The sequence below is a fragment of the Artemia sp. Qi Xiang Cuo genome, chromosome 9 (assembly GCF_049724085.1).
Source record: "Artemia sp. Qi Xiang Cuo chromosome 9, ASM4972408v1, whole genome shotgun sequence".
Lineage (NCBI taxonomy): Eukaryota > Metazoa > Arthropoda > Branchiopoda > Anostraca > Artemiidae > Artemia > Artemia sp. Qi Xiang Cuo.
Window position 1 is genome coordinate 73,621,981 of NC_142802.1, and position 14,907 is coordinate 73,636,887.

General features: G+C 30.7%; 1 protein-coding gene across 1 annotated transcript in view; it reads right to left on the reverse strand.

Annotated features, from left to right (window-relative positions):
* Mad (mothers against decapentaplegic homolog 1) overlaps positions 1 to 11,577 on the reverse strand; it is a 47,594-nt gene extending 36,017 nt beyond the window's left edge. Inside the window, exons 1-2 of the mRNA XM_089094174.1 lie at positions 11,559 to 11,577; positions 199 to 439 (exon numbers count right to left, since the gene is read on the reverse strand). Coding sequence (XP_088950300.1) covers positions 199 to 429 — 231 coding nt within the window. The 5' untranslated portion in view covers positions 430 to 439; positions 11,559 to 11,577. The remainder of the gene's footprint in view (positions 1 to 198; positions 440 to 11,558) is intronic.
* Positions 11,578 to 14,907: the final 3,330 nt, after the last annotated feature.

Sequence of the window (14,907 nt, forward strand, 5' to 3'; positions counted from 1 at the left end):
CCCATATTGCCAAAAGGGGAAGGAACTACTCTGGACCTAAAAAAAAGCCCAAGTAGGACCTCACACCTTACTTTGAAAACTTAAGAAGAACTATCATCAGCAGATTGTTGCCCCCCCCCCCACAAAAAAAAATAAAATAAATAGAAACTACAAAACCAGTAGTGTTACTCTACAACACAATAGGAACTTTTGACTTACTTGTAATCTTCCATCAAGACTTCTGGGTATGGTAACACATTTACTGGGTTGACCAGGGCAGGAAAGCGCTTTCTCAAGATCTTCAAGAGCTCCTTTATTTTTCTTTAGCTTCTTCACTAAAGCGTCCACAGCTTTTTCAGCCCATTTTTCTTCTTCATCTCCCTGCTTCCAACCAAGAAGCTTTTTTACAGCTGGACTTGTAAACGTGAACAGGGAATTTAAAGCAGTCATGTTTCTGCTCCTTAAATATAATTTTAATATTACAAAAAGCAATACAGAATTAAAAAATAAAATAAAAACCAGTGATGACAAGCTTCAAAAGATATGTATACCAGGTATCCTAGGAGGGATACTGCAAGTTTTTGCATGGAACCATTGGATGGCAACCATGGTTTCCCTTTAGGATAGTAGCCTTAGGATTCAAGGTAACTGTTCACTCTGAAACAAGTAATTTTGCAACAAGGTTGCTGCTGTAACTTGGACCTGAAGAACAAGATACTTATGTCATAAGATTAGTTAGACTCAAATCATGATTTTTTTTTTTTTTAATCAACAAAATATGCTGCTAGTTTCTCACTGTTCATTACTTTTGCACACGTTGCTTATGTTTTGTATATGTCACTGTGAATGTCCAAAATCTGGTTAATATCAACATTCACTGGTAAATGCCCAAAAATTCCTTTTCTCTGCTTGGATTCAATTAGCTTTGCAAATCAGCTTTTTCAGTCTTATACAAGCTTTGATGGTAAAAATTAAAGTTAAGTTAGGCAAAATTATGTTATAAATGTCAGAAACTGGTTAAAAACTAACCTAACCCAACCATCAAACTTAACATAAAACTGAAAGTCGACTGGCAACACTGACTAAATCCAAGGAGGAAAAAAAGGTATTTCAGACATTTACCAGTGAATGTTAACATTCTCCTATTTCAGACATTCATAGTAACACACATACAAAATATAATCAATCCATTGTATACATAGAAAACATTTTTGTTTTTAAATACCCTTTTAAACAATGATTAGTTAATGATTTATTCATTCTGTCAGCTCAATTTTGCATTCTTTAGACAGTTTTAAGCATGTTTTTTTTAACCTTTTCTGTTTTTTTTTTATTTGGGTTTAATAAAAAATGGCACTTCAGGGCTTGTGGTTGCAATTTTTGGAAATAAATATCTTATCAATCCATTCAGCAAGCCAGAATTACAATATTTCTTGGATTTTTTCTTAAAGAGCTAAACTTGCTTAAAAAAGGATCCTACAGGTCCTCCCCAATTGTCCCCTTATCAATTTTTTGAACAGTTTGCTTGTTTTAAAAACTGGTAACTTTGTATCAGTTGATTTTATCTGTGGATGTTCATGATATGTTTATAGCTCTCATTTTTTTTTTTTTACATTTTTCAAGAAAGGGGATCATACTGCAAGCACTATGAAAGGCATTTAAGGTATACCCATATGAATAGGATTAAGTTTGTTCCATTATTTATTTAATAGAGACCTCCTTAAATACAAGAAGGCATTTAAGGTATATCCATATGAATTTTTCTTTCAATGAGTTTTTATTTCACTATTTAATAGAGACCTCCTTACATACAAGGAGGCATTTAAGGTATACCTATATGAATATGATTGAGTTTATTTTATTATTTATTTAATAGAGACCTCCTTAAATATAAGGAGGCATTTAAGGTATACCCTTATGAATATGATTGAGTTTATTTCATTATTAGAGTAACAAAGGAAAAGAAAGCAGATTTTACCCCACCCAGATTTGCAGTAACATCTTTTTTGCTGAACTGATTTGTAGTGACAAAACCAGGCATGTACACAGATTTTAGCTACAGTGGCCATGTATTTAGTGGTGAGACACAACTTCAAAAAATTAACAAATTATATGGAATATTGGATGAAAAATTACAGAAATCACAACATTTTGAAGGCCATTGGCATGAACTTCTTGATTACAGGTACCTGACTAATAATTAATCTCAGTTAAGTTGATTTAGTTACCAAGACTTACCATCAATCCAAGCAGCTGCCCAAAGAAAGACATGAGAGCACTAGGTACTGGGCAACCACATATGTCTCTATTAACAAATAAACCAGCTAAAGTCATTATTTTTAGTATGATAAACCAGGTATAGAAGTAAGCAAGCAATTATTATCGAAATTTTTTTTTCTGTTTATAACAAAAGCTATTGTGTGATAAACATTGGGACCCTATTATTATTATTTTTATGTCATTTTAGTGACATGGAAATCCATATATAGACTATTCATCCTCTAACATTGTCAGCAATGCCATTTAGTTAAGGGGGAGTCTTCCCTACATTTTTGTGAATTAGCACTGCTGACACCTATAGTGGTATCAATTCACAAAAATTTAGGGGGAGGCAAAATTTATTTTTCAATTTCTGGGGAGAGGGGCTGATTTATCATTTTTCCTTTTTTTCAATGAAAATACAAAAAAAAAAACACTTTTCAACAAAAAACAGTTATTTTTCTAAATCTTTTGCTGGTGCCCCAGAAAATGGTTTCTGAATTGTCAGGAGAAAAAACTGGGATTTGTAGTGGACAAAAAAAAAGTGAATAGTTCTGTTAGACCACCACTAGCCAACACTCAAGATTGGAGGGACAAATCAAGGGTTATTTTAAGCTTTATTTGTTGTTTGAATTTAATTCTGCTCTTCTTTGGTTTAATTTAGCTCTTTTCTTTTCTTTGAAAAACCTAGTTTTATGGAATTTGTTAAATTACCCTCTAAAAAAGATATATATTTGTTTGCAGTGCTGTTGTTGTCACATATTCTTGCTAACTGTCTGCATATACACACACACACACATTATATATATATATATATATATATATATATATATATATATATATATATATATATATATATATATATATATATATATATATATATATATGTATATATATATATATATATATATATATATATATATATATATATATATATATATATATATATATATATATATATATATATACATATATATATATATATATATATATATATATATATATATATATATATATATATATATATATATATATATATATATATATATATATATATATATATATATATATATATATATATATATATATATATATATATATATATATATAAACAGTTCGTGGTAACAAACTGTAAGTAAGGAGTGACCCTGCTCAATGGTAGCCAAAACTCTAAAAAACGGAATTTTGATACCAATAGATACATCAAAAGAATCAGATTTCAATTCTGATTTCAAATATATAAGTTTCATCAAGTTTAATCTTACCCATCAAAAGTTACGAGAAAATTTGGCTGATTTTCGAAAAAAGTGGGAAAGACCCCCTAAGGGTTATAGAACCTTAATGAAAATCAAACCATCATATTCAGCGTATCAGAGAACCCTAGTGTAGAGGTTTCAAGCTCCTATCTACAAAAATGTGGAATTTTCCATTTTTTGCCAGAAGAAAGATCATGGATGCATGTTTTTTTTTTTCCCCAGGGGTAATTGTATTGACTCAGTGGTCCTAGAATATCGTAGGAGGGCTCATTGGAACGGAAATTAAAAGTTCTTGTGCCCTTTTTAAGTGACCAAAAAATGGAGGGCAACTAGTTCCCCTCCCATGCTCATTTTTTTCTCAAAGTCACCCATTTAAAATTTTGAGATAGCCATTTTGTTCAGCATAGTCAAACATCTAATAATTAAACAGCCTTTGTGATTCAGGGGTTTGTGAATTAATTTTTTTTTTAACTTTAAACATAAAGAGCATGGTATTGACTAAAGGGAGAACCCCCTCATATACATAATAACATATATGTAATAAAAAAAAACAATAAAAAAACAAGCAATACAGCTTAATACTAATCAAAACTTTAAAATCCAGAATTTTGATCTCAATAAACGTATCAAAATAAGGGGCTTATAATGCTGATTCTAAACATAAGCATTTTATTAAGTTTAGTATTAGGCTACTCATCGAAAGATACAAGCCTGAGAAAATTTACCTGATTTTTTAAAGAGGGGGGAAACATCCCCTACAAGTGAAAGAATTTTAATGAAAATCACACCGTCAGATTCAGCATATCAGAAAACCCTATTGCATAGGTTTCAAGCTCATATCTGCAAAAATCTGCTACTTTGTATTTTTTGCCAGAAGAAAAATATACGAATATAGAAGTTTGTTACATAGGTTAATTTGTAAATTACATCAGAACCAAATTTAGAGACAGTCATTTAGCAAAAGAAAAGCAAATTTTTCATGCAAATTTTATTTACTTATTCAGTGACCATGAGCCAAAATAAAAGCTGCATTAATTAAAAAATGATCAGAAATTAAATAAAAAAAACAAGTTTTTTAAACTGAAAGTAAGGAGCGACATTAAAACTTAAAACGAACAGAAATTATTCTGTATATGAAAGGGGCTGTCCCCTCCTCAATGCCTCGCTCTTTACGCTAAAATTTGACTCTGTCTCACAACTTTATTTTTTAAAACAATAAAAAACTTTAGTGTAAAGAGCAAGGCATTGAGGAGGGGACAGCCCCATTCATATACGGAATAATTTCTGTTCATTTTAAGTTTTAAAGTCGCTCCTTACTTTCAGTTTAAAAAACTTGTTTTTTTTAATGTAACATATATATAGATTGAAAAATTCGTTAAGAGCCTTAAATTTGGAAAAAAAAACTATTTATATGATTGATGTCATTTTTATATACATCAGTATTGCAATGATGTTGTCACACTGAAGTGGAAAAACTGAAGATTGTCATGTATGGAGAAGTACATTAAATTGTTTTAAGACCAAAAATCTGGTAATTGCAAAAATATTTGTATACATTTTGACAAGGAATTTCAAGAATTCCAAAACCTCAAAAAAGAAAACCAAAAGTTTGAAGCTTAGTAGGAATTAAATAAAAAAAAACAAGTTTTTTAAACTGAAAATAAGGAGCGACATTAAAACTTACAACGAACAGAAATTATTCCGTATATGAAAGGGGCTGTCCCCTCCTCAAAGATTTTTGCAGATATGAGCTTGAAACCTATGTAGTAGGGTTTTCTGATACGCTGAATCTGACGGTGTGATTTTCATTAAATCAGGGTGTGATTTCACTTGTAGGGGCCCCTCTTTAAAAAATCAAGTAAATTTTCTCAGGCGTGTAGCCTGTGATGAGTAATACTAAACTTAATAAAATTTATATATTTAGAATCAGCATTATAAGCCCATTCTTTTGATACATTTATTGACATCAAAATTCTGTTTTTAAAAGTTTCGATTACTATTGAGCCGTATCGCTTGTTTTTTTTATTACGTATATGAGGGGGTTCTCCCCTTAGTCAATACCACGCTCTTTACGTTAAAAGTTAAAAAAATTTTAATTCACAAACCCCTGAATCACAAAGGCCGTTTAATTATAATAGATAGCTCTTTTGAAAGCACTAAAAAAAAACTGTAGCATTAAGAGCAAGGTATTGACTTGGGGGAGAACCCCCTCACATACGTTATAATTTCTGTTCGTTTTAAGTTCTAATATTCCTTCTTACATTTCAGTTGAAAAAACTAGTTTTTTTATTTAATTTCTGCTCGTTTTTTAAATAATGCTTGGAAATCCGGCGCCCCCTTCATAGAAATGTCCCTTACCCCAAAGAAACATCCTCCACAAAAATATTCTCCAGCGTAACCCCCTCCTCTAGCCCCCCCTCCAGAAAAAATCCTTCCTGAAAATGGTTGTATACTTCCCAATAACCAATAAATAATGCTGGCAAGTCCGGCGCCCCTTCATGGCAATTTCCCTTCCCCCATGAAAACTTCCTTCATGAACAGATCCTCCAACATAACCACCAACCCACCCTTCCCTACCACTACCAGAAAAAAAACCTCATGAAAACTTCTGTATACTTACCAATAACCAATAATATATGTTAACATTGGTTAAAGTTCATAACTTTTAGCCCTCCCTCTGGGAACTTCGGGGGATTAAGTCATCCTAAAAGACATATTTATCATATTTTCGACCATGCTGACCAATATGGCTATCTCAAAATTTTGATCGGGTGATTTTAGGAAAAAAACAAGCGTGGGAGGGGGCCTAGTTGCCCTCCATTTTTTTTGGTCACTTAAAAAGGGCACTAGAACTTTTAATTTCCGTTCCAATGAGCTCTCCCACGATATTCTAGGACCACTGGGTCGATACGATCACCTCTGAAGAAAAAAAAAACAACAAATAAACACACATCCGTGATCTTTCTTCTGGCAAAAAATGTAAAATTCCACATTTTTGCAGATAGGAGCTTGAAACCTCTACAGTAGGGTTCTCTGATACGCTGAATATGATGGTGTGATTTTCATTAAGGTTCTATAACATTTAGGGGTCTTTCCCCCTTTTTTTGAAAATCAGCCAAATTTTCTCAGGCGCGTAACTTTTGATGGGTAGCACTAAACTTGATGAAAGTTATATATTTGAAATTAGCATTGAAATCTGATTCTTTTGATATATCTATTGGTATCTAAAACCCGTTTTCTAGAGTTTCAGTTACCATTGAGCCGGGTCGCTCCTTACTTACAGTTTGTTACCACGAACTGTTTGAAACCATTGTTAGAAATCAGACTTGCTGAAATAATCGAATATTTTTGAACAGACTACAGTATGAAAAGACATTAAATTGCCTAAAAAACAAAAAACTGGTAATTGCAAAAACTTTTGTATATATTTTAACAAGGGATTACAACAATTCCAAAACCTTAAAAAAGAAAATCAAAAGTTTGAAGCTTAATATAAATTATGGTTAGAAATCGGATTTGGTGTAATAATCAAATATCTTTGGATAGACTGCAGTATGAAAAGACATAAAATTGCAGAAAGAGCAAAAAACGGGTAACTGTAAAAATATTTGTATATATTTTAACAAGGGATAACAACAATTTGAAAACCTTAAAGAAGAAAACCAAAAGTTTGATGATATATATCATTCTCCCCCCCCCCTCACCACAGCAGTGAATGTATTGTTTTTATATCTATGATGCATACAACATTACAAATGGAAAGTATTTAAGACATGAAAAAAATTGGATTTTTTTTTAAGCTCAATTCAGAATCACTAAAGTTATTATACAAACTGCAAAAACATTTATAATGTCTGAGCTACAATTTTCATGTTTTAATTCAAACTAGAATAATATCTCATAATTTTGAAGTCATTTTTATGTGCATCAGTATTGCAATGAAGTTGTCGCACTTGTCACACTTATGTGGAAAAATTTAAAATCTTCATGGATGGAGAAGTTTATATTAAATTGCTTGAAGAGCAAAAACTGGTAATTGCAAAAATATTTGCATATATTTTGACAAGGGATTACAGCAATTCAAAACCTTAAAAAAAGTTGGATTAATTATATCATTTCAATACAGGCAGATAAAGCAAAGGACATTGCTAAATTATCTGAAGTAATCAAAATCCAAAATGAAGAAGAAAGACAAATGTGGTAAGAAGACAAGCATCACCAAGAATCTGAGCAAATCAAAAGTGAAAAAGGAGCAAAGACACACACAGTTAGACAACAAACAACACAAAGAATCTGAGCAAGTCAAAAATGAAAATGAAGAGCAGACATACACAGTTAGAAGACAAGCAACACAGATAATCTGAGCAAGTTAAAAATGAAAAAAGAGCAAAAACACACATGGTTAGAAGACAAGCAACACCAAGAATTTGAGCAAGTCAAAAACAAAAATGAAAAGCAAAGACACACACAGTTAGAAAAACGAAAACCAAAAGTTTGAAGCTTAGTAGAAATTGTTGTTAGAAATCAAACTTGCTGTAATAATCAAATATCTTTGAATAGACCTCAGTATGAAAAGACATTAAATTGCATAAAGAGCAAAAAACTGGTAATTGTATAAATATTTCTATACATTTTAACAAGGGATTACAACAAGCCAAAAACCTTAAAAAAGAAAACCAATTTATATCCTGGGATATTCTGACCCAAAAAAACCTATCTCAATTACAACAGTATTGCAATAACATTGTCACATTTGTCATACTTAAGTGGAAAAATTGAAGATTTTCATGCATGGAGAAGTTTAAATTAAATTGCTTAAAGAGCAAAAAACTGGTAATTGCAAAAATATTTGCATATATTTTGAAAAGGTATTACAATAATTCAAAAATCTTAAAAACGAAGGCCAAAAGTTTGAAGCTAAGTAGAAATTGCTGTTAGAAATTGGACTTGCTTGAATAATCAAATAATATCTTTGAAATATCTTTAAGCATTAAATTGCTTAAAGAGCAAAAAACTAGTAATTGCAAAAATATTTGTATATATTTTGACAAGGTATACAACAATTTCAAAACCTTAAAATAGAAAAACCAAAAGTTTGAAGCTTAGTATAAATTGTGGTTCAATAATCAAGTATTTTTGAATAAATTCAGTATGAAAAGACATTAAATTGCCTAAAGAAAAAAGAACTGGTAATTGCAAAAAATATTTGTATATATTTTAACAAGGTATTATAACAATTCCAAAACCTTAAAAAAGAAAACCAAAAGTTTGAAGCTTAGTAAAAATCGGACTTGCTGCATTAGTCCAATACTTTTGAATAGATTCAGTATGAAAAGACATTAAATTGTCTAAAGAACAAAGAACTTGTAATTGTAAAAATATTGTATATTTTAAAATGGGATTACAAAAACTCCAAAACCTTAAAAAAGAAAACCAAAAGTTTGAAGATTAGTAGAAATCATTGTTAGATTTTGGACTTGCTTGAATAATCAAATAACTGTAGTTAGAAGACAAGCAGCAATGAGAATCCATATATAGAAGCCTGCTGTGTGCTGGGGCCTGGTGGCAAAGCTGCTTGGCTCCCAGTACCTATATATATATATATATATATATATATATATATATATATATATATATATATATATGTATTTTTTCACCATACAAAAAATGATCATGACTAGATGTGGGTTTAAAAAATTGACAAAAAACATACCATTTATTTATAAACAATTTATTCTAGATACTCAGATTTATAGAAATCCAATTCCACAAAATTTGAGTTTATAAATATTGTTCTAAGATGTCAAAAATTTTTCTGACATCTGCAGAAAAAGATGCATTTTCTGTAGGATAAGCTTTGCAGCAACCTAATGATAGCAAAAATTACAGATTGCTTTCCCTTAGTATTTCAATTTTTTAATTTTCTCAATTGAAACATTGTGTACTTAAGCTTCTTTTCCATCATTTTTGTAGAAGGAAGACAATGAGATATTTTGACTCAATTTTTCCATTTACTATTGTTAGTTATAGCAAAATTTTGTAAATTCAAATGCTTGTTGAATTAAATTATATGCATGTGGAATGAATCAATGCCTCTGAAATTTATTACTTTAAAATCAGGGACTGAATAAACAAATTGTGAGTTTTTAACTAATTTTTTAACTTTATGCCATAGTCTAAAAACTATAGTCTAAATAAGTTACATTTTAGGGCCCCATTAAAAGCTCAAAATAAAGTTTTCCCCAGAAGCAATTATTACATTTGGAAAGACCATAGACAAGCTATCAAGGGATCCATTCACTTTCATTCTAGCCAAATGATATGAAAAGGCAAAAACAGTAAATTTACCAATTAACTAGAAAGTTAGTGTGTCTGAAGAGAACTTTACCCTCATCCCCCTAACATGCAAATAAATACCCTGAATTATATATATATATATATATATATATACTGAGTTCTCTACAAGCCATTCTTTTCTTCAAATTAATTTAATAGTTTGTCAAAATAATGAACATTTCATTGCATTGCCTATAGGCCTATACAATACAGGGTATATATCTGAACATTAGAGGATGGGTTAAAGTTCATTTCTGACACAAACAAATGTTATATTTGGGTTCAGGAAGAAATTCTTCTTCTAAAGGTAGGCCTACTTCTTAGTTATCTCATTAGTGAGTTAATCAAAATCACCTGAGCTGGGTTACATTTTAGGGCCGATTAAGGACTCAAATTAGACTTTGCTGGGGAAGCAATTATTATATTTAGAAAAGCATAAAAAATACTTCAGGTGATGTATTCAATTTCTTCCTAGCTATATTATAAAAGAAGAAAAAAATACCAAAATATCTTAAAATACAAAAGCGCATCCCTAATAACACATTTTGTTGTTGTTTTTTTCATTGTAGAAAGAGTAGCTCCTGTGTAGACCATATAAACCAAGTTAGCCTGAGTGATTGATTGAATGTTGGATGACAAACTAAAAGTTTAAATTATATAAAAATGTAGGGTAGGCTAGCCTAATCTGATTAATAAAAGCATTCTGTATATAGAGAGTAACAATTTAATTATTTCCCTCTAGAGGGTCCTGACCTTTGATAACCTTTAAAAATTTGTGTGTTATAAAAGTGAAACCTTGTAAAATAGATCTTCTGCTTAAAATGAAGTCCAACAAAATTGTTTTCAGCCTCACAACTTTGCTCAATCCTGATTTATAGAGTTTTAAAGATATGCAAATACATTTCCTAAATTTTGAAAATTAACATTGATATGGCTGAAAATACTACTCAAATAACAGGAATTGGATTTTCAGAACTAAAGCCAGAGAAAAAGAATCTTATAACAGAAAATTAAGGTAAAATTTTGTTTTGCCAAAATTTCAATAGGTATATACCTGTCATGTAGGCAAATTTCAGGATCCTCTTGAGGGAGAAGGAGCGGAGATAAGTACTTCAAAATACCTTCCCAGGACATATTTTAGCCTGCAGACCCATCCCTGAAAGTTTCAGTTTCCTAACCTCACCCCTTTCCAATATAGGTAAAAGTAACTAAAGTAGAATTTTACCATATATATATATATATATATATATATATATATATATATATAGGCTATATATTATATATATGTGTATATATATATATATATATATATATTTAGGCCCATGCACTAAGACCATCAGGGGGAGGATGGGAGTGTGTAGCCAGAACTGCATATTTGAAAATTGAATAGGGTAAAATAAGGAATCTAGGCTAACAGTAGGTCTAGGCTATTATTCTTTTTTATTGAGATATTTCCTTCAGAAGAACCAGTTTCCTATGGTGTTGCCCAAATTCCTTTACAGCCAAAAACGGAAAATGATTTAGGCTACATACCCCAGTTCCTGTGGTTGCAGTTGAACACAGTTCAAAGGATAGCAGCCTAACTTTCAAAACTAGGCAATTCTTTATCTCGTGAGTTCTTTCATATGCCAATACTTTCAGTGAAACTTAGTGCACACGAGGAGGAAATATTTTTGTCTAGGGCCTATCAATTAGATTAAATATAAAAAGAAGCTTATAATAATCAACCTGTGCCACTTGTTGTTGTTTCATGGAGTGATGATGCTGATGTAATCTGGGCGATACACACATGTTTTAGGGTATCGTGTATCGCTAATTTTTAAACAAGGCGCCAGGTTGGCGCCGTTTTTGACGTAAAGGACGTGTTTGATTTTTCAAAGGATCTAATTCTCACTCTAGGGATTAAGGCGGCAATCAAACTTGAGACCAAACTTCCTAACAGATAAGAACAGCTTAATCTATGTCACTTGGAATATTCAATAGAAACATTATATGTTTTTTCTTTTATCGATTTATGGGAGAAGTAATGAGGTTAGTAAGTACTGAATGAGTTTGACGTTGAATTTTTGGACTGAAGCGGCACTTAAAAACTGCCGCTTCACCTATATGCCGAAAAATATCAAAGCCGACAAAAGAAATATGGTGGACTGAAAAATGGAGATATAGTTTGAATTTTTTTATCCAATTTAATTGTGAAAAATCAATGCTTGGGGACTTTAACAAAATGGATTTTAAAATAAAATAGTAAGTTTGAAACCAATGTCTTAACCCTTTTTATACCAAAAACCATAGAAATTATCATTTTCAAGGGTCCAAAAGAGGTTTAAAACTAAATTTGCGAGAAAAGCGATTATTATATTCAGAAAGAGTATATATATATATATATATATATATATATATATATATATATATATATATATATATATATATATATATATATATATATATATATATATATATTGTGTGTTTGTTCATGTCAAAGCTCGAACGCCTTATACAAATAAGCATAATGAATAAGCAGATGCAAATAAAAAAAGTAACAACTCGTGATTTTCACCAGTAAACAAATTTCCTCTTAGATTTGCTAAGTCGGAAAATATTCAGTAGTTCATATAACTGACCTACGAATAAAGTGGGCATACCACTAAGATGTCATTTTTATACTCTTTCTGAATATAATAATTGCTTTTCTTGCAAATTCAGTTTTAAGCCTCTTTTAGACCCTTGAAAATGATAATTTCTTTCTTTGGTTTGTGGTATAAATAGGGTTAAAACATTGGTTTCAAACTTACTATTTCATTATAAAATCAATTTTGTTAAAGTTATATACTCTCCAAGCATTGATTTTTCACAATTAAATTGGATAAAAAAATTCAAATAATATCTCCATTTTTCAATCCGCCATATTTGATATTCTTCGACATATAGGTGAAGCGGCAACTAGGCCCCCTCCCATGCTCATTTTTTTCTCAAAGTCACCCAATTAAAATTTTGAGATAGCCATTTTGTTCAGCATAGTCGAAAATCTAATAAATATGTCTTTTAGGATGACTTAACCCCCCACAGTTCCCAGGGGAAGGGCTGCAAGATATGAACTTTGCCCATTGCTTACATATTGTATTGGTTATTGGGAAGTATACAGACATTTTCAGGAAGGATTGTTTTCTGGGGGGGGGGGACTGGAGGAGGGGGTTACATGGGAGAATCTTTCCGTGGATAATGTTTCCTTGGGGTAAGGGATATTTCTATGAAGGTTGCGCCGGATTTCCAAGCATTATTTAAAAAACCATCAGAAATTAGATTATATAAACACAAGTTTTTGCAGCTGAAGTGAGGGAGCAACATTAAAACTTCAAACGAACATAAATGATAACGGATATAAGGGAGGTCTCCCCTAAGTCAATACCTCGCTCTTTACGCTACAGTTTTTTTAGTGCTTTCAAAAGAGCTATCTATTCTAATTAAACGGCCTTTGTGATTCAGGGGTTTGTGAATAAAAATGTTTTTTTAACTTTTAACGTAAAGAGCGTGGTATTGACTAAGGGGAGAACCCCCTCATATAGGTAATAACATATACGTAATAAAAAAAAAAAAAAAGAAAAAAAGCTATACTGCTCAATAGTAATCGAAACTTTAAAAAACGGAATTTTGATGTCAATAAATATATAAAAAGAATGGGCTTATAATGCTGATTCGAAATATATAAATTTTATTAAGTTTAGTATTACTCATCAAAGGCTACGAGCCTGAGAAAATTTACATGATTTTTTAAAGAGGGAGGAAACATCCCCTACAAGTGAAAGAATTTTAATGAAAATCCCACCGTCAGATTCAGCGTATCAGAAAACCCTATTACATAGGTTTCAAGCTCATATCTGCAAAAATTTGCAACTATATCTGCAACGTATTTTTTGCCAGAAGAAAAATATACGAATATAGAAGTTCGTTACGTAAGTTAATTTGTAAATTACGTCAGAACCAAATATAGATGCGTAAAATTTTTAAGAAGAGTAAAATTTTTATGCAAATTTTGTTTACTTATTCAATGACGGTGAGCCAAAATAAAAGCTGCATTAACTAAAAAACGATCAGAAATTAAATAAAAAAAAACAAGTTTTTTAAACTGAAAGTAAGGAACGACATTAAAACTTAAAACGAACAGAAATTATTCCGTATATGAAAGGGGCTGTTCTCTCCTCAACGCCTCGTTCTTTACGCTAAAGTTTAACTCTGTCTCACAGCTTTATTTTTTAAAACAATAAAAAACTTTAGTGTAAAGAGCGAGGCGTTGAGGAGGGGACAGCCCCTTTCATATACGGAATAATTTCTGTTCGTTTTAAGTTTTAATGTCGCTTCTTACTTTCAGTTTAAAAAACTTGTTTTTTTTTTATTTAATATATAGCAAGAAATGATTGTTTTCAAGGGTCCTAAAAAGGCTTAAAATTGAGTTTGCGAGAAAAACGATTATTACATTCAGAAAGAACATAAAAAATGATATCAAGTGGTATGTTCACTTTATTTGTAGGTCAATTATATGAACTGTTCAATATTTTTCCGATTAAGGCCACTTTTTATAGTACAAGAATAAATCATTTTAGAATTGTTGCTTATTTTTTTTCGTGTCAATTTTTTTTTATCACTTCTCTACAAAATGGATCAGTCCAATGATTGGCTCTCGTTTTGGTTATGGAAAGGAAATTTTCCGATCAGATCGTAGACAAGTCCGAAGCGAAGCCATCTTGATAGTATTAAGACTATAGACTAGCTTTAGATTTTATATCATAACTTGAAATTCTCCTTTGTAAAGAGAGAAATGATCGGATCTCCAGAATTCATATTATGGCTTATTTGATCTTCATTTCGAGTAATATTAAAGCGTATTTCTTACAATTTAAAATTGTATATTACTTACTATTAGTATTAAAGCTCGTCAGACCAAAATTTTACCTGATAAGTCCATCCAATATTTCTGTCTGCTGTTAAATGACTTTACGGTTATTAAAAAAAAATATTTATTTTTATGCTTATGTTTTTAAGATAATTTTAATTATATACTGAAAGTCTCTGATATCATAGC